Source organism: Cebidichthys violaceus, unplaced genomic scaffold (assembly GCF_023349555.1).
Source record: "Cebidichthys violaceus isolate CVI_PGR_0920_01 unplaced genomic scaffold, fCebVio1.0.p SCAF_4, whole genome shotgun sequence".
NCBI lineage: Eukaryota > Metazoa > Chordata > Actinopteri > Perciformes > Stichaeidae > Cebidichthys > Cebidichthys violaceus.
The window spans coordinates 19,555,456-19,572,945 of NW_027176594.1; the positions used below are offsets into that span (position 1 = coordinate 19,555,456).

The 17,490-nt window shown below is 45.4% G+C and overlaps 2 protein-coding genes across 5 annotated transcripts; both read right to left on the bottom strand.

Annotated features, from left to right (window-relative positions):
- Positions 1-23: 23 nt before the first annotated feature.
- On the bottom strand, positions 24-7,399 carry zgc:136908 (Transitional endoplasmic reticulum ATPase). Of its 2 annotated transcripts, XM_068727265.1 has the most exons (19): positions 7,207-7,399; positions 6,806-7,100; positions 6,301-6,412; positions 6,014-6,186; positions 5,789-5,931; positions 5,513-5,643; positions 4,783-4,914; positions 4,572-4,674; positions 4,270-4,403; positions 3,949-4,084; positions 3,688-3,800; positions 2,657-2,821; positions 2,286-2,408; positions 1,983-2,195; positions 1,723-1,901; positions 1,496-1,625; positions 1,129-1,287; positions 596-747; positions 24-498 (listed from the first exon to the last, which is right to left on the bottom strand). In XM_068727265.1, the coding sequence occupies exons 2-19, from the start codon at positions 6,826-6,828 to the stop codon at positions 393-395; spliced, it is 2,427 nt and encodes an 808-aa protein (XP_068583366.1). In that variant the 5' UTR covers positions 6,829-7,100; positions 7,207-7,399; the 3' UTR covers positions 24-392. The 2 variants fall into 2 exon arrangements, with proteins under 2 accessions (XP_068583366.1, XP_068583365.1); XM_068727264.1 differs by lacking the exon at positions 7,207-7,399 and having other exon boundaries at positions 6,806-7,190.
- A 215-nt stretch (positions 7,400-7,614) lies between these two features.
- samd1b (sterile alpha motif domain containing 1b) lies at positions 7,615-17,489 on the bottom strand. 3 transcript variants are annotated; one of them, XM_068727715.1, is made up of 7 exons: positions 15,565-17,489; positions 14,232-14,487; positions 13,617-13,747; positions 11,076-11,124; positions 10,867-10,975; positions 9,621-9,735; positions 7,615-9,495 (listed from the first exon to the last, which is right to left on the bottom strand). In XM_068727715.1, exons 1-7 carry the CDS (start codon positions 16,753-16,755, stop codon positions 9,349-9,351), a joined length of 1,998 nt encoding a protein of 665 aa, XP_068583816.1. In that variant the 5' UTR covers positions 16,756-17,489; the 3' UTR covers positions 7,615-9,348. The 3 variants fall into 3 exon arrangements, with proteins under 3 accessions (XP_068583816.1, XP_068583815.1, XP_068583817.1); XM_068727714.1 differs by having other exon boundaries at positions 9,621-9,777; XM_068727716.1 differs by lacking the exon at positions 9,621-9,735 and having other exon boundaries at positions 9,347-9,495.
- Position 17,490: the final 1 nt, after the last annotated feature.

Consider the following 17,490-nt stretch of genomic DNA (forward strand, 5'->3'; position numbering starts at 1 on the left):
ACACTGCAGTCGGTATCCCAAGATAAAGCTAAGAGTGATGGCATTTGAATTTATTTATTCATAACGATTGCAAACAGATTACAGTGTGAAAACCCAAAGCTTTGACACATTTATTCTTTCATCACTGGCTTACATGTTTATTGGTTTTTACATTGACTATTATAGCATCATTACTAGATAGACATTTTTAATTTGATTTCTTGTTTCATTAATGTTTTTTTAAGTATTTAAAAAAAGATTCTTTATGATTATTATAACTGTGATTTCCCCAAGTTTCCTTTTGTGTCTTACAATTTCCACTCCCATTATTCATCACTCCTATAAGGAAGCCAGGCTCAGCAGTGGAAAAGGAAAACATTGAGCAGCTCTTCAACTATATGATGAGTTTTCTGTCACTGGTAGAGATCGTCATTGCCTTCGTCTCTGGACACATTTGGGCCCCCTGACCCAGAGCCTGAGCCCTGACCTCCAGACTGGGCGCCAGTAGCAGAGGGGAACCTAGGTGTGGGGGGGGAAGAGGGTTGAGTCTTGAATATATCTTGAAGAATCCAAGACTACATTTGTTGTGACACAGTTGTTCTGTCATAATATGTACCTGAAGTTTCCAAAACCTCGGCTCTGCTGCAGAGTTTGAGCAAACATTTCATACTTGCGGATGTCATTGTCGCTGACAGAGCGACGAGCAAATCGCATCGCCTCTTCAAAGTGGTCTTTTCTGAGCTCTGGGACTGGATCACATTCCTCATCCTGCAGGAAGAGAAAAACATGATGTGGACCTCATATGGAAACAGAGTACACCATGTGTGTGTGTGTGTGTGTGTGTGTGTGTGTGTGTGTGTGTGTTCCCAGTCCAAGGGCTGAGAATTACAAAACCCACAGCCGCCCTTTGGGGTACTTTTTTTTGTATCTTCCACAGTCTCTTTGAGGAGTGGTGCTTGTGTGTGTGTGTGTGTGTGTGTGTGTGTGTGTGTGTGTGTGTGTGTGTGTGTGTGTGTGTGTGTGTGTGTGCGTGTGTGCGTGTGTGCGTGTGTGCGTGTTAGAAAAAGTCAGAGAGACACAACTATCAGTCTCCTGTTGAATACATTATAGTACGGTGTAAATAAGCATGTATGCAGCGCTGTAACTGACCATGGGGATGCCTGGTCTGTTCTGCCTCTGACGCTCAGCCTTGATCTCGGCCTCGATGGCCTCACGGATGGCCAGCTTACAGGCCCGCTGGCAGATCTCTGTCAGGTCAGCTCCGGAGAAACCATCTGTGATGCCAGACAGGTAGTCCAGGTTCACGTCCTACAGGAAGAAGAGAAAAGAGGAGCAACAGCAAAGAGCAAGAGGAACACTCCTCACAATGAATACTTAAATACATTTTACCACCATCATCTAAGATAAGATATAGACTTTATTGTCCTGTTCTCTCTCTCTCTCTCTCTCTCGCGTACATGAGGGAGATATGTTACAGAGGAATTCATCTCCATACATGTGTGTGTGTTTCACTAACTCGTGCGACAGGGGACTTGCGCAGGTTGGCGTTCAGGATCGCCGTGCGAGATGGTTTGTCTGGGAGCGGGATGTAGATGAGCTGGTCTAAGCGGCCCGGCCGCAGGATGGCAGAGTCGATGATGTCTGGCCTGGTGTGACAAGAGGAGTAAAGGAAGCGAGATGAGAATCATTGCTCCCAGCGTGCTGCCCTCTCAAACCACAGTCGTTAAATACAAACGCGTGCACCTGTTTGTGGCACCAATAATGAAAACGTTTTTTTTGTCCGACATGCCGTCCATCTCTGTGAGTATCTGGTTGATGACTCTGTCAGCTGCACCACTTCCATCCCCAGCTCCGCCTCCTCTGGATTTGGCAATGGAGTCTAACTCGTCGAAAAACAAGATGCAGGGGGCTGCCTGTCTGGCCTGGAGACAGAGAAGGTTACAGTGAGAAACAAATGTCTATCCTCCAACAATCATCCTTCTTTTTTATTTCTCTGCTCTCACCTTATCAAACACATCTCTGACATTTGCCTCTGATTCTCCAAACCACATGGTGAGCATCTCGGGTCCTTTGATGGAGACAAAGTTTGCCTGGCACTCGTTGGCGATAGCCTTCGCCAGCAGGGTTTTCCCGCAGCCCGGAGGGCCGTAGAACAATACTCCACGAGATGGAGTCATACCGAACTTCAGGAACTTGTCCGGATACTCAACAGGGTACTGAGGAGAGTGAAGATAGATGGGATTGTTGACGGGGTTTGTGTTTTGTAGGTATGTCCGGTGGTGTGAGTGTGCGAGTGTTTCTTCCACCTGAACAAGCTCTTGCAGTTCTCTCTTGACCTCGTCCAGTCCTCCGACGTCCGCCCAGTTCACCTGAGGCACCTCTACAACGGTTTCTCTCAGAGCTGAAGGGTTGCTCTGACTCAGAGCCCACTGAGGGTGGACACGATGAGTGATGAGGAAAGGACACGAGGAGTGATGAGGAAAGGACACGAGGAGTGATGAGGAAATTACATGGATCTCTCTTCAATCATTTAGAAATATTCACGTCTAGCTTTTATTTTTTGCGGTTACGAATGACGAGATGCACAGTTGTGTTCTTTGAGGAATGGATACACACACATACGGTCTGGAAGAACAAAAGTCAGTATGTGTGTATTTGCGTGCGTGTGTGTGCGTACCTGGAAGTCATCCATGGTGACAGCCATTGAGTTGAGCACGTCAGCGTCGATGGATTCGTCCTCCAGGTCTATGAGGGTCATCTTCTTGCGGATTGTTTGTAGAGCAGCTTCTGAGCACAAAGCAGCCATGTCGGCGCCTACGTGGCCGTGAGTCTCTTTGGCAATCTGAGATGTGTTACATAGCATTGATATTAGTTCATTAATAAAGAGCACACATGCATATCAAGATTGGGATGGATGCCACCAGAAGGTAGTGTGATTGCTAAAGGTACGGTTTTTGTTTATAGTGCTCCTTTTTTTTTTTTCAACACTGAAACCAGAAACTGACAAAATGTGATGGCAGTGATGTTAATGGAACTGTGCTGTTAAACGGCAACTCCACCAACGTGAGGGTGAAGTCAGTTAAACTCAACTGAATCGGTTTGCGCTACATAATTATATCAAGAATAAATCACAATTGCCATCTTACCTTTTCACAGAGAGGTTTTAATTTCTCAAAAAAAAATTGTAATTTAGGTTATACTATTTACTGTCTATATAATGCACTGAATATAGAAATACAGTGGATTTAATGTGCTCTTAAAAATAACAAATTTTACTCAAATTTGATTCACTAGAATAAAATACTAATTTCAAATTCCCTCTCACTTTTATCTCAGTGAAGACAGTAGTACAGTTATTATAAAAACATTTAAAAATATAATTTGATTTCATGGGGAACATATATTACAATAATAACATTCTAATCCTGTTACATGAGGATATCTCAGCACACCTCATTAACCAATTTTCATAAGAGCTGCAAATAACGATTATGTTTTCACGATCGATTAATCCGCCAACTATGTTCTCAATTAATAATAAAAACATTTTTAAAATCCCCTTACAACATAAAACCAAAGGTGGTCACATAAGACAAAGAAAAAAAAAAAAAAGCTGGAACTACGTTATGTTTGGTGTTTTTGCTTAAAGAAATACTCTCAAAAGAGTTCTTTATGTTGCTTTTGGCCCAGGCTGCTACACTCTCTCACCCTCTCCAGGTCGATGTCGTCAGCCAATTTCATGTTTTTGGTGTGAATCTGCAGAATCTCCAGTCTGCCAGTGGAATCAGGGATTCCAATGTCAATCTCCCGGTCAAACCTGCCTGGAAAGAGACATCACCATTTGTATGGGATTGCTTTTGTGTGTGTGTGTGTGTGTGTGTGTGTGTGTGTGTGTGTGTGTGTGTGTGTGTGTGTGTGTGTGTGTCTGTGTGTGTGTGTGTGTGTGTGCGTGCGTGTGTGTGTCCTGACCAAAGCGTCTCAGAGCAGGGTCCACGCTATTTGGTCGGTTTGTAGCTGCCATGACAACTACATGAGCTCTTTGCTTCAGGCCATCCATCAGGGTCAGGAGCTGAGAGACTATACGTCTCTCCACTTCACCATGGGTCTACACACACACACACACACACACACACACACACACACAAAGTTAAAGGCAAATATTTTTCATTTTTCCTTGCATTTCTTTGCATTCAGAGAAAAGAAACGCACACATGATTGTACAGTTGTTACAGAGACTTTATGCGCATACAGATCTGTACATGCATTCTGTAGCCATTCTCCAATGTTTACCTTCTCTCTCTTGGGAGCGATGGCATCCAGCTCATCAATAAAGATGATGGCTGGAGCGTTTTTCTCCGCCTCCTCAAACGCCTTTCTCAGGTTGCTCTCCGACTCTCCCGCCAGCTTACTCATGATCTCAGGACCTTGTCACAGAATAATGCACAGCCTGTACCACATATTTCACCCCACAGACATCTTTAAATAAGAACACAGTAATGCTGTATACCTTGTTTTCAAAGTTTCTCTCTTTGCAAGAGCAGGATAAGCTCATTTTTCCTCCCTTTCTGTGTACAAATGATGTCAAGCCTTACCATTGATGAGGAAGAAGAAGGCACCGGTTTCATTGGCTACGGCCCGGGCCACCAGGGTCTTCCCTGTGCCTGCAGGGCCGTACAGCAGGATGCCTCTGGGGGGCTGAAAGAGGGAACAACACACTGAGTCATTATTAGATAATGTAAGAATTAAAGGAAGCAGAAGTAAGAGTGAATGGGGTCAGTGTTTCTGTGTGTTTATCTATGACACCTTAACTCCGATAGCCTTGAAAAGGCCAGGGTGTCTCAGGGGAAGCTCCACCATCTCTTTGATCTGGGCCAGCTGCTTCCGACAGCCTCCGATGTCGTCGTAGCCGATGTCGTTTAGGCTCTCCTCCTCGTCCTGTCACAAGGCAATATGCAAGATTCAGACCTGGTCGGGCCACGGATGTGGCGTACACTCAGCGGTTCCCGATGCCAATAAGGTTACATGAAATCACAAGATAACCAGCTTTAGTTCACTTCGTTAGCCTGCAGACGAGATGATTGATGGGGGCATCAAGTCTGCAGACAACCTCGTGTCCCAGCTGCTGTATACATACAGACATATTCTTACCTATAGTTTTTAATACATGTAGATCTTTCACAATAGAAAAATTACATGAATTTAAGTACCATTTAAAAGACCAACACACAGATGGAAATTCCCACATTTTTGAGTGTGTTGTTCATGGAGTCCTTCTGCAATACAATGTACTATGGATAAGAGAGAAGTGACTGAAAAAGTGACAAAATATAGATGATGTTGTGATGTAACAACAGTTTAGAAAATGAACAATGACCTAACTAATACTAAATACTTTTTCAAATTTGAAATTAATGTCTGTAGGTATATTATATATATATTTTTCCTGTTAAAACATTTTTAACTACCAAAATAGTGCATTTAGTACATTTAATGAAATTAGTGTTGTGGCACACAATCTCAATCTCTCACAGACCTCTCTCTTGATTGGCTCCCCCTCGCAGTAGATGACGGTGTCTGGGGCAACGATGCAGTGAGGGTTGGGGTCAGTCTCCACCACCTTGAACTCCACCCCCCGCATGCTCCCCCTCACCAAGAAGATGTCACCTGGCAACACAGGTAAAAAAAAAAAAAAAAAAGAGTCACCACACAAAAAAGACATGTAAGGGATGCTCTAGATGATGGTGAGGTGATGACCCGGTCATAGTATGAACAGAGCTGTGTTGCTGTGCTATGGTGGAGTTTGCAGTACCTATATGTATGGGCCGGTAAGCCTCCAGAAAATACGGTTTGAGGAAAACGTCAAAGAGGTTTCCTGTCAGGCCCTCGATGGTGTCGTCTATCGGGAGGACATGGATCTTTTTCCCGTACTTGATGTCAGGGCAGGCATGAATACTGCGATAACACATACATCCTTGGTCACTTCATATTGTCAAACCTCACGCACACGTAACGAAGGCACAGGCGCGAAATCTACCTGATGACATCACCGAGCCGGACACGCAGGTTGCTGCGCGTCACTCGAGTCATGCGTATTCTTTCAGGCCCACAGGAGTCATCGTTCAGGACAATGCACACCGTCTGGCGACGCTTCTTCCCTCTCAACACCACCGTGTCCCCCCGGAAGAGCTGCAGCTCCTCTGTCTTATTCTAGTGCAAACGCAAAGTTCTCAGAAGAAATACAAACATACTAGGATTTATATATGTTTGCCAGCCAGCCACCCCCAAAACAACACAACACAACACACACACACACACACAGACCTGTGACAGGCTGACAATGCTGTTGTCTTCATTGAGAGCTTCGTCCACAATGAGTCTGTTAGGTCTGTGCTTCTGCTTTAGGATGGCAGTGGAGAAATCTTCTGCCTTTGAGCTTCCAAAACAAGAGACACATTATGACTCTCTGAACATGCAGTCTTTGCACTTGTAGCTCTTATTTCCTCATGTGACACTGAGCTGTATTTAGACCCTCTTTGGCTCGGCACGTAGCAACTCTACGGGCCTCTACACGTCAAATAAATCGTGTTAACTTATCAATAGTTTTGAGGGGATGTAAAAAAAAAAAACAACTACTTTTAAAAAAGCTGATCAACTGCAGATTACAATTTGCATAATTTATAAGTTAGAACTAGTTTTGTGAAGAAAACATATACTGGATAAAACATGCTAATGCTAAATATTGTACAGTATGTTTAAATATACATATGCGCACACACACACACACACACACACACACACATACTGTACACATGCAGCTGTCACTCACTCTGCTCCTCCTGAGCCTGGCATGACTGCTCTGCTTTGTCCCGTCAGATATCCTCAAATTTTCCACTGTCACTGTCGTTTGCCGCGTTGTATTCAGGAGCCGCTCTTGCGAGGTCTGATTCCGGCTGTGATCGGTTTCAGGTTCTGCCAAATCTGAACTGCCCCTGGTGTGAGGTTGTTGTTTTTTTTTTTTTTTGTGGTCTTCCTGGAGCCCTGAAGTTCCCAGCAGAGAGTCTCAGTCTTTTCTTTTGCGTCTGTTGCCTAGACCCACCATGTTTGTGGGAGTTGCAGTCTATCTGTTTACCAGAGGAGGTATAAATATGCCCGTCGTATTTGTAACCCCATCGTGTTCACGCGCAAACACTTTCATACGCTCACACACACGCATCCCAAAGCACTTACCTTGGAGAGCGTCCCGGGACAGATATAGCGTGATAGTTCCTCCTCCCCCTGCTTCTTACCAGCAAATGCAGCACATAGACAACACCTTCCGACTTACTGTGAAATATTTACTGTCTAAATAAATGGTGTATAGGGTCTATTTTCTAAAACGCAGTACGGTCCTTCCTCCTTCGACTTCTTGTCGCTGTGACTGAGGGGAACCCGGCTGCTGTGTTGTTGGATTCCCTCCCTCACACACACACACACACACACACACACACACACACACACACACACACACACACACACACACACACACACACACGGCCCCCAAATGAACACAATTATACACAAACACTGTTTATACAGTACATGCAACACTTGTTGTCTCACACACACACTCAGAATGGACACGTTGTGGTGTTTTGATTCAAACTTTTATTACTAAAATTGTCCTTTCACATATAACTTCAGACACGCAACAAGGGCGTAGACGCACTGTACATTCCCCTTGTGCTGTGTCCCCCCCCCCCCTCCTACAGATTTAACTAATGACAGTGAAATTATCTGAACGCTAACAGGGGGCAGCAAACACTGAAACATGCACCGTACACTAAGTGTAATAACCTGAAAGAAATGCTTGTGGAAGTTGCAAAGAAAATGAAGGGACAGACGAGAGGAGAGAGGTAGAGGAGGTCAGTGTGTGGAGAGCGGAAACATTCACCGGATGAAACCAATACGCTGAATACAGAAATATAAACATACAAATATGAGGGGGAAACAAAGTCACTGGATAATGTCAAACCTGGAATGTATCACGTTACAGTGAAGGTGGGAATGAGATGATCATTTGACAGCATTTTGGTTTTGAGACGGTTTCAAAGCTGCTGCTGCTGGGATGAGATCAGTTGCTTGATTGACTCAGCTTTACCCTGCGATAGCATCTTTCAGTCAGATAATTGTTTTTAATAATTTACAGATGGAGGCTGATGTATCGACTTATTTTCAATCTATTTACACTCAGGTGAGAGTTGATTGTTCTGCTGATTTCAGACCAGTTAGCTGTGACTGATCAACACTTCTGCTCCAGACTCTGAGGCCAGTTTCACAAAGACGTGTCAGACTTTACTTTAATGCATAGTTTAAGCCTAACATCTTAGCCACACTAACCCCAGGCTAACTGTGAACAAAAAAGGCCATTTTTCCATGGTAACAATCACTGACACCTGGCAACAAATATGACTTAAATGACCCACAATTCATTGCAAATGTATCCCTACTTAAGCTTCGTGCAGCGGATGGATTGTGATGTCCTTCTGGAGTCTGACCGGTTTAATCTAAGCCAGTCTGGCTTTGTGAAACCGGCCCCTGATGTGGTGACGCGTAGACCAGAACAGATCATGGCTAGCTCTGCTTCAAAACATTTTGAAAAACTGAATGTCACTAAGATACACAAAGACAACCTGTCGATCTGAGAGCTTACAAGGTTCAACGACCTCTCAAACATTCTAGGAGGAGCTATCCACTTATTGACCAACGACCGTTTGCACCGGACTTTACTGTGACGGGTCCATCCAGCTGCTGAGAATGTATTTAAATCTGGTCAATTTCTAATATGCTCCTGCTCCATCCAACGCGCATACAGTTTGTGTACGATGACAAACGCGGAAGCGAGAAACCCTTGAAGTAAAGCCTCACGAAAAGGAAACGTACTTCCACACAGAATAACCGCGACCTCTTTCAAAATGTGCATAAAGGTCCGCACAAGACAACAGACGAAAAACAAAACATTCCGCACAGTTTAGTCATAGAAATGGCAAAGTGCTTGATCATTGTAAATAAAAAAAGAGAGAAATTGCATTACTTTTTTTTTTTTTTTTTTTTTTTTTTTTAACCTCTGCATCTTAAGATTGGATGAGTCTGCTTCCTCCCTCCAACTGTTGTGCTCTGCTTGGTAGAGAATCCTTGTTGTCCATCCAGTCTCACTTCTGTGTGTTGAGAGGGCCAGAAAAAGAGAAACAGAGGTGTGTGTGTGTGTGTGTGTGTGTGTGTGTGTGTGTGTGTGTGCTGTTTGACATGGGATGAAACGTGAAGCGTATATATCATGCATGCATTTTTTTTGTATAGGATTACTCGAGCTATATGTAGATACAGACATGACAGTCATTGACAGTCGTCATCCTCAAAGTGTGTTTTCTGCAGAACCTTTACGTGACGCTCGTAGATCTTGAGGGCGGGCCCGAGTCTGATTGACAGGCCGGTCAAAACGTCGTTGCGCTGCATGAGGAGAAGAGACTTGCCATCGATTTCCTGACGGAGAGAGCAAAGCAATGCGGTAGGTAGACGAAGGTTACAACCGTCAAGGAGTTCGAGTACAGCCATTAACGCTGTCTCTGGTGGCCTCTGGTGTTTGTTAAAGGGGATCACAGGCTCACCTGGGTCCTGAAGGCAGCAGCCTGTTCAGGGAAACCTGCTGCTGTGAAATAACTGACCACATCAGACACTGTCCAGTCCACTGGGCCCCCACTGGCCCCCTCAGACTTCATAAACCTAGGGAGGTGAGGAAGAGGTGCGGTTGGCCCATTACAAAACCTGCAGGGGATGTTGAAATCGTAAACTCGTAACGTTATGTCAGAGCTGACACTTTAATTAGGAAATGTAGATTTTTTTTTTTTTATGTCGGGTTTTAATGGCTGTTCATTCCCTTCTTTATGGTATTTAGTGCTGGTCTATTAGAATGGGACACTGTGATTCCCACGTTTTTCACAAAGCATGAACCTTGAGTTTACGCCGTATCACCGTGAGCGTAAACAGGAGAATCAGATATTAAGTTCTAGATAATAATGAATGGCCAGACTTTGTTTCCCTTTATTTAAAAGCCTCTATAATCCATATTTTTCCACATTAACAATGTATAAGTGTAGACGATGTGAAACGGCTCGCTCATAGAAATGAACTTACAGAATCTGCAGCTCCCCTCAGCTTCACAGAGCGTTATAGAGAGTTTCAGCTCACTGTTTTTGCTGCGACTTTACTATTTTGGTTCACTGTCAGCACTTCATAGCATAAAAAGAATCTCTTAAAAAAAAAAAAAAAACACTGTACACTACCGGCTGAGCAGCAAACTGCAGACAGACCCAGTTAGAGACTAGATGCTGAACATAGTGGAGAATGAACAGCTAAACAGACAGATGTTTCCCTCAGGAGTGGAATCAGAGGCATTACTGTGCTTCATCAGGTGGACACACACACACACACACACACACACACACACACACACACACACACACACACACACACACACACACACACACACACACACACACGACTCCAAGTAAATGGTGACGTTGCTCTGTAACTGCAGGGCGAGGAAATAAGCAACTGTTTGCTAACAACTCCGCCGTATCTATTTTAAAGGTGATGGATGAGATATCAACGATGTGTTCCTAACTTGTTTATTGCAGGTCGAAGGTTTTACAGTCGGGGGGAAAGAGTTTTCTTGGATTTCACGATACGGAGAAAACATGAAATGCCTGATTGGTGATTTATTGGATGTTAAGATAGAAAATAACCTCACAGAGCCGGACTACAGCGAAGCGAGAACCCCTCTCCACTAGAACAGACTTTGTAACCCCAATGAACCTGCGTCTTCAGTGTCTCCAGCATCTCTGCTGTACTCACCCTCCTCCTCCGTTCATCCCTCGTTCCTCAGACGTGCCGGAGTCTCTCGGAGACGCGGTGGGCGTGAGCAGGCAGGACGACGCGCCGACTTCCGTTTTGGACTCCGAGCCTACGGTGGGAACAACAAAGAGCGCAGTCTGATTAGCTGTCGCCACCGCTAGCCGCCAAACACGCAGACGTTTTGAGACGATCTGTACGGCAGCACTCACTGGTGAAGTCGGAGGAGATGTGGTTGATTCTGTCATGCTGCATCTGGCTCTGGATGTAGAGAGTGGGGGGGGGGGGGGGGGTCAAACAAAGAAGCAAATAAATGAGCATGACAACAAATCATGGCTGAATTATTAGTGTTGATGTGGATACAACGCAAGGTTTCACACATCATCACTTAAACAGAAAATACATGGGAAAATAAGGTCCAAGTTAAAAAGGTAACCCTTTAAGGGGAGAAACTGACGGCAAAATCCTCACTTTCTGATTCATTTTGAGATTTTGTTCTATTTTCAGACATCCAAAATACATATTTAGGGGTTTATTTTATTAATTTGTCTTTCTAAGTCTGTAGATTTCCCAAAAATGCATCAAAAGTTAGCATTAGATAATGCCTCAATTGCATATTTGAATATAAAATGGAGAAAGTGGGGGAAGTTTCATTTCATTTATCAGTTTTTCACACGTTACAACACATATCTTTAAAGGCTGTTGCCTTAAAAGGAGAAATCTCCACTTCAGTAGCACTTACATACATAACAACGTTCCAATTTGTACAGAGGTGTTTGTTCATATTTCAATTAATTCATAGTCGGAAACATTTTACTCCTAAAAAATGTTGTTTTTGTTTTTTAAATGGCTTTTGACAGTATTTTCTGATTTACGGAGTGATAAAAAGAGATATCCCAAATTCCCACAGTTAAACTCAAGCATATCAACAAAATTGAAAATATAATTTTGAACCTATCCAATGCTCAGATTTATATCCTGGAAATGTATGTAAATTAACACATATTTGATAATATAATGCCTCACTTGCATATCAAACCAAAACATTTCAGAAAATGTGTAATACAACAAATATTTGCCCCGTTTCATTTTGTACACTATTCACCTGTGGTGTCTCCCGTTAAGTTGACACAAATGCACTGGCTTTCATGAGCTGGAGATTAGAAAAATAAATGAACACTATCACACAGAACACTGCATTTTATTTACTTAAAGATAACCCGGTAAACTTCTGACAGCCAGCGGCGCTGTCCCTGTTCTGTTTGTACTGTTCGCACGTGAGGCTCACTGTTCACAGCTCTGGTTTCACACGATCGGTGGACAGTTGGCGGAGGTAATGTGCCAAGAAATGTATCAATGCACCGACAAAAGCAGGGAGGAAAATGACAGCTGGCAAGTAAACGTGGACGTAAACAAAAACAAAGAAAAGGCTTGACATGTGTAAGGAAATACAACCGACTGTGTGGCGGGCCTCCTGAACACACACTATGCATTCTGGTGGGAAACAGTTAAAGTAAGCAATAACTATGTTTGTTTTGTTGTTGTTTTTTTAAACTCCACTGTCAATATCCCAAGATGCATTGTGCTCAAATACTGTAACACATTTTGGTGTTCACAACGTCGCACCAAAATGCAACATGTACTTCACAGATAGCTTGGAGAGATATATATATATATATATATATATATATATATATATATCTAAGAAACCGATGACAGCACATCTGCTTCAGCACATCTGGTTACTTACATTTCATGTTTTCAATCAAAACCAATTTACCAACTCTGACATCAAATAAACAGTTTGTGCTCTCTTTCATCTCTTTTCCTTTTTCTTCTTTGGATAAAGTTTGAATTTTGGACACAGTCTGTCTGCGTTTGTTGAGCTGTTGGACACATCGCTGCTCATTCTAACTGCCGCTTCTCCTTCAACTTTTAAAAAGACGACAGAGAAAACGCCCGCGCGTTGAAAAAGCCGGTTCAGAGCAGCATGGAGATCAGCTGTGTGTAGGATGAATCGCGGCCGTGCGTTAACGTGTTACGACACGGCGGCAAAATGAACATTTGACAGTGAAACTGTCACGGAAAACCGACATCGGGAAACTATTTTGACCTCTGGCATCACCTAATTGAAAGGCATTTCTAACATTCACACACAAATGAATGATGTTTTGAAAAGAGCCCTTTTGAAAAGCGTCAGTCTTTTACACAGAATGCCTCTTCCAAGGCTCAGCGGTGGAAAATATCTGAATACATTCACTCAAATCTTCAGTACAAATTCGCAGAAGTGACAATTCATGAGTATTTCTCTACATTTCATGCTACTTTATATTTCTACTTTACTACAATTTAGGAGGAAATATTATACAAATAGTATAAAGGTAAAATAAAATACTTGGCACTGCCTTGACCAGCTACAATATCATACACATTAATGCATAATTAATAATAATATAGTATGCATCATATAATTATACAATATTAAAACTACTTTTTTATACTACTAAGGAACATTTTTCTGATGGTACTACTCTACTTCTACTTAAGCAACGTTTTGAATGCAGGCCTTTTACTTGTAATGGAGAATTGTTTCATCATTAGTGCTTTTAATAAGGTCAATAATCTCTATAATATTTTGGGGGAGTTTTTCAAACACAGGACGGTGCATTTCATGGTTGGCATTCATTTTGACCTGTTTTGACCATCCAACAATAAAAGGAAACATCAGGACAGATGCACATTGTCGCACTTACTTGTGCCTCCACATGTAGCTGATCAGAGACCACAGCTCTGTCCTCCAAGTGTGCGCTGTTACATTGTGACAGCGAAGCTCCCTGAACCGGCAGACGCGGCGTCCTGGTGACGGAATCGAGCGCGCACATCCCTGACCGAGATGGAAGAGGGAAAAGATTAAAGACTACAACTTGTATTATTGTTACTGTCAATATTACCGTCATTATTATGAGTATTATTATTGTTGTTGGTAGCAGCAGCAGTAGTAGTACATTTGTAATTTATCATAGAATTAATTTATTTAGGTTTTCTCATCAGAAATAAATTATAAAAACAACAGTGATATAAACAACACATTAATAAAGTTGGTGTTAATAGTAAACTCATTATTTATATCAAAATTGAATATATTACTTAACATTCTGAATCATTTTCTTACAAAAGCGCTTAATTCCATTTAATAGGCAACACATGAAATAAAACTAAGCACTCAGGTACTTGTAGGTGAAGCAGCAGTAAGCAGTCATGATAGCGGCCTTGATCACCAGCGGAAGGTTACCGGCGATAATTAGGGCCTTTAATCAGCCTGTCCCAGCCGCACGTTCACGCACACACACACGCACACGCTCACGCACCTTTGCCCCCGTGCTGCTGCTGCTGCTGCTGCTGAGGGCTCTCGTGCGGTGATGCTGTCTGGATCTCAACTTCTTCTGTGGTTTTCTCAATGAGCTCTGGTTCGGTTGTCATGGCTACTGGGGATAGTCCTCCCGCCTCCTCATCAGAACTCCGGGGATCCTCCTCCTCTTCCTCCTCTTCCTCATTCTCTTCCCGTTCCTCTTCTTCACTGGCTGTTTCCATCGGCTCATTCTCCCGGGGAGAGGGGGACGGAGGCTGCAATTGACAGATAAAGTTAGTATGAAGGCAATTAAAGCGCACACCTCGTTCCACCAACTGGAGATCAGCAACACCTTCAGTTTGAGCGAAGTTCTCAATCAGGCTGCACTCTGAGCTTAATACAGAATAGTAGGTAATGTCAGGGGCGGGAAGAGTAGGCTGGATGACAAACACCGCCCACTTGGGGAAACAGAAATCTGAAATAACGATAGCTGACTACTGTAGCCTACTCAAGTGAGCTCCCACCAGTGAGGGAGGAGAGTATCAGAAATGATACAAAGGATTTAATGAGGCACGAAACGAAAGATGCGGGTATGACGCGGGGTGGAGAAACACAAAGCCACGGGGTTACAGGAGTGGCGTCGATAGGCTCGCAAACACGACGCTCAGCTGTGAGTCCTCCGCCGGCCCGCGCGACAGAGCAGCGCCCACAAGAGAGAGGCAGCGGCACGTCTCAAGTTTAGACAGACACCGCCTTTACCGCGCGGCAGGCCCGGACGCCCCGCGCTCTGTTCCGCGCGGCTAAAGTTCCCGAGAGCAGAGATCACATGTTATGAACCCCCCGAATAGTGATGTGGCAACGGCAACACAACCAGCTCGCGCCACGCAGAAGACGCTCTTTTATGGTGTGTGTGTGTGTGTGCGTGTGTGTGTGTGCGTGTGCGTGCGCGCGCGCGCGCTCATCCTGTGTGCCGGGGGAAGCCGCTCCGGAGCCGTCTGCTCCGGCAGCCCTGTGTAACCCGCACCTTTTGTGCAGGAAGCGGAGCCACGCGTACACGCGCACAACGCAAACGCAACACAGGCACGGCCACATCCCGCCGACAAATCACAGAAACTAAAATGAATCTTCCTAAATGTCTTCTCCTCAAACACTTTTGCGTGTCGCCTAAAACATCGTGGTGGACCAAGAAACGAAACAAACAAAAAAATGTTGGTAAAGGAAGCCGAGCGCGTCCTGGTGCCGTGCGTGCGATTTTAACAGCCCGTAATGTCTCAGCAAGCACGAGAAGCCAGCGCCGTTCGGCGCCCCGTATAACCGGGACGTGTTGGACATATTAAGTTAGCGGTGCCCACCTTCTTCCCTGCGTGCTCGTCCTGCAGTGCGCTCTTTACAAGTCTGTCAGCGGACGCATTCTTCGGCTCCTCCGCCACCATCCCCCTCAGAGGAAGAGTAATGTTCCCGCAGCGGGTCCTGCGCAGTCTGCCCCTCGCCACCTCTCTCTCCATGACCACTTTGACTTTGCCTCGGGTCAGCTTCTCCTCCGACAGCCGTTCCTGGCTGCTCAGATAGCCCAAAATCTCCTTCAGCCCGAGCGGCTTCGTGTGGCCTCTGGTCGCGGCGGCGGAGCTCCCTCGGATGCTTTTCTCGGACAGGCTGCGAACAGAAGCCACCAGTCTGTCGCCCAGGTCGGAGTTGGCGTGGTTCCCCGCTGTTCTGGTTCCCCCTCCTCCGACTCGAAGTTTGGGCTTGAGGGGCGCAGTCTGCTTCTGCCTCTGCTGTTGTTGTTGCTGCTGCTGCGGGAGGTTGCTGACGCTCCCTGAGCAAGTTTTGTCCTGGGTGTCATCTCTTGACAAACGCGGCTCCGTCTCTCCGGGAGCTGCCTCGGCGGTGCTCGGTGTTATCCCGCTTGCATCACCGCCGTCGCCTGGTTTCGTTCTGTGACTGGGAGCGGGCGACGGGCAGTCCCCCGCTCCCTGCTGTCCTAATCCCTTGTCTCTCGGTGCACTTGCTTTCTCCCCTTTACAGCCGCTCCCGACAGCGCAGCCCGTTGTTGCGCCACAAATGGGGCACCCGTTTCCGCTACTCGGGCTGGAGGCAGGCTTGAGCTTCTTGTCGGTGGTGCTGGCTGATGTTTGAGTGTGAGACTCCGGGCTGGGCACCGAGTCCTCCTCGCCCTCCTCCTGGTCGGTGAAGCTGTGCGCACTGTCGCCGTTGTTGTTCAGATGGTCGTGTTTGGTCCGCTCCCTCGCTGCCTCCGCGCTGCTGCTGCTGCTGCTGCCAGCGGCCGTAAACTCACTCTTCTTTCTGCTTTTCCTCTGCACCTTCGCCGCATTCCGGTACGATATGGACCCCTTGTAGCTAACTTTGAGCACCGTCTGCTCTTGAATCAGTTTTTCCAGTTCTGTCCTGGTTCGGTCCGGGTCTGACCCGTGTCGTCTCCGGACCATTCGACAAATCCTCTCCAGATCCGGACGGGCTTTTCTCGAGCGGAGAGAGTCGATTGTTTCCAGGATCCACTCTCGGTACTTATTGGGCTCGGACATCTTCTCTTGCTGGTAGGGTTTGGCCCGAGTGCGTCTTCTTTTTTCTTCTTCTTCTTCTTCTTCTTCTTCTTCTTCTCTCCCCTCTGCTGTTTCACAAGTGACGCTGTGTCAAAGCTGGGAAGCCAGAGTGCGATCCCCGGCTGGAGAATGAGGACGGAAGCCTGGCTGGTACGCTTTCGTTCGTTGGCCACATTGTGCGCTTAAGGTGGACCGAAGATGGCGCCTCGGTCTCCGCCACAGACGCAAATGACATTTAAGGTGGAATCGGCTGGTTTTAACTCCATCGGAGCTCCGTTCTTTGTTCGCAGGCGCGATCTGATCAGCCCGCAGATTATAACATCCGATTTTAACACAAAGAAACAACGATACGCAGTCCAGGCAGGGAGCGGAGGAAACGATTTTGCTCTTGAATGTCGTGTTTTTTAAGCGTTTTTGGCGAATCCCATTGAGCCGCGCGGTCAACAGATGGGTGGGTTGACGGCTCCATTCCGCATCAGGCGGCAGTGATGGATGTCTGACCTCCAGGCAACACTCACGCTACTATACATTTACAATATGTCATCATCTACAATTCACTCTTTCCCAAACTTGCAGCCGCTGAACAGTCAAATGAACAGACACCCAGGAGGCGCGCACACACAACACACACACACACACGCGCGCACACACACACACACACACACACACACACACACACACACACACACACACACACACACACACACACAAGTCCAG

What these genes read in the sequence shown, in the direction of transcription:
- zgc:136908 (XM_068727265.1), bottom strand. Translation starts at nt 6,828, where the DNA reads ATGCCAGGCTCAGGAGGAGCAGA. An exon ending in AACTGCAAGAGCTTGTTCAG is followed by an intron (nt 2,196 to 2,285) that starts GTGGAAGAAACA and finishes CACTCTCCTCAG; the next exon opens with TACCCTGTTGAGTATCCGGA. An exon ending in TCAGAGATGTGTTTGATAAG is followed by an intron (nt 1,902 to 1,982) that starts GTGAGAGCAGAG and finishes CTCTGTCTCCAG; the next exon opens with GCCAGACAGGCAGCCCCCTG.
- samd1b (XM_068727714.1), bottom strand. Translation starts at nt 16,755, where the DNA reads ATGTCCGAGCCCAATAAGTACCGAGAGTGGATCCTGGAAACAATCGAC. An exon ending in GCAGCAGCACGGGGGCAAAG is followed by an intron (nt 13,748 to 14,231) that starts GTGCGTGAGCGT and finishes CATCTCGGTCAG; the next exon opens with GGATGTGCGCGCTCGATTCC. An exon ending in CTGCTGCCTTCAGGACCCAG is followed by an intron (nt 9,496 to 9,620) that starts GTGAGCCTGTGA and finishes TCTCTCCGTCAG; the next exon opens with GAAATCGATGGCAAGTCTCT.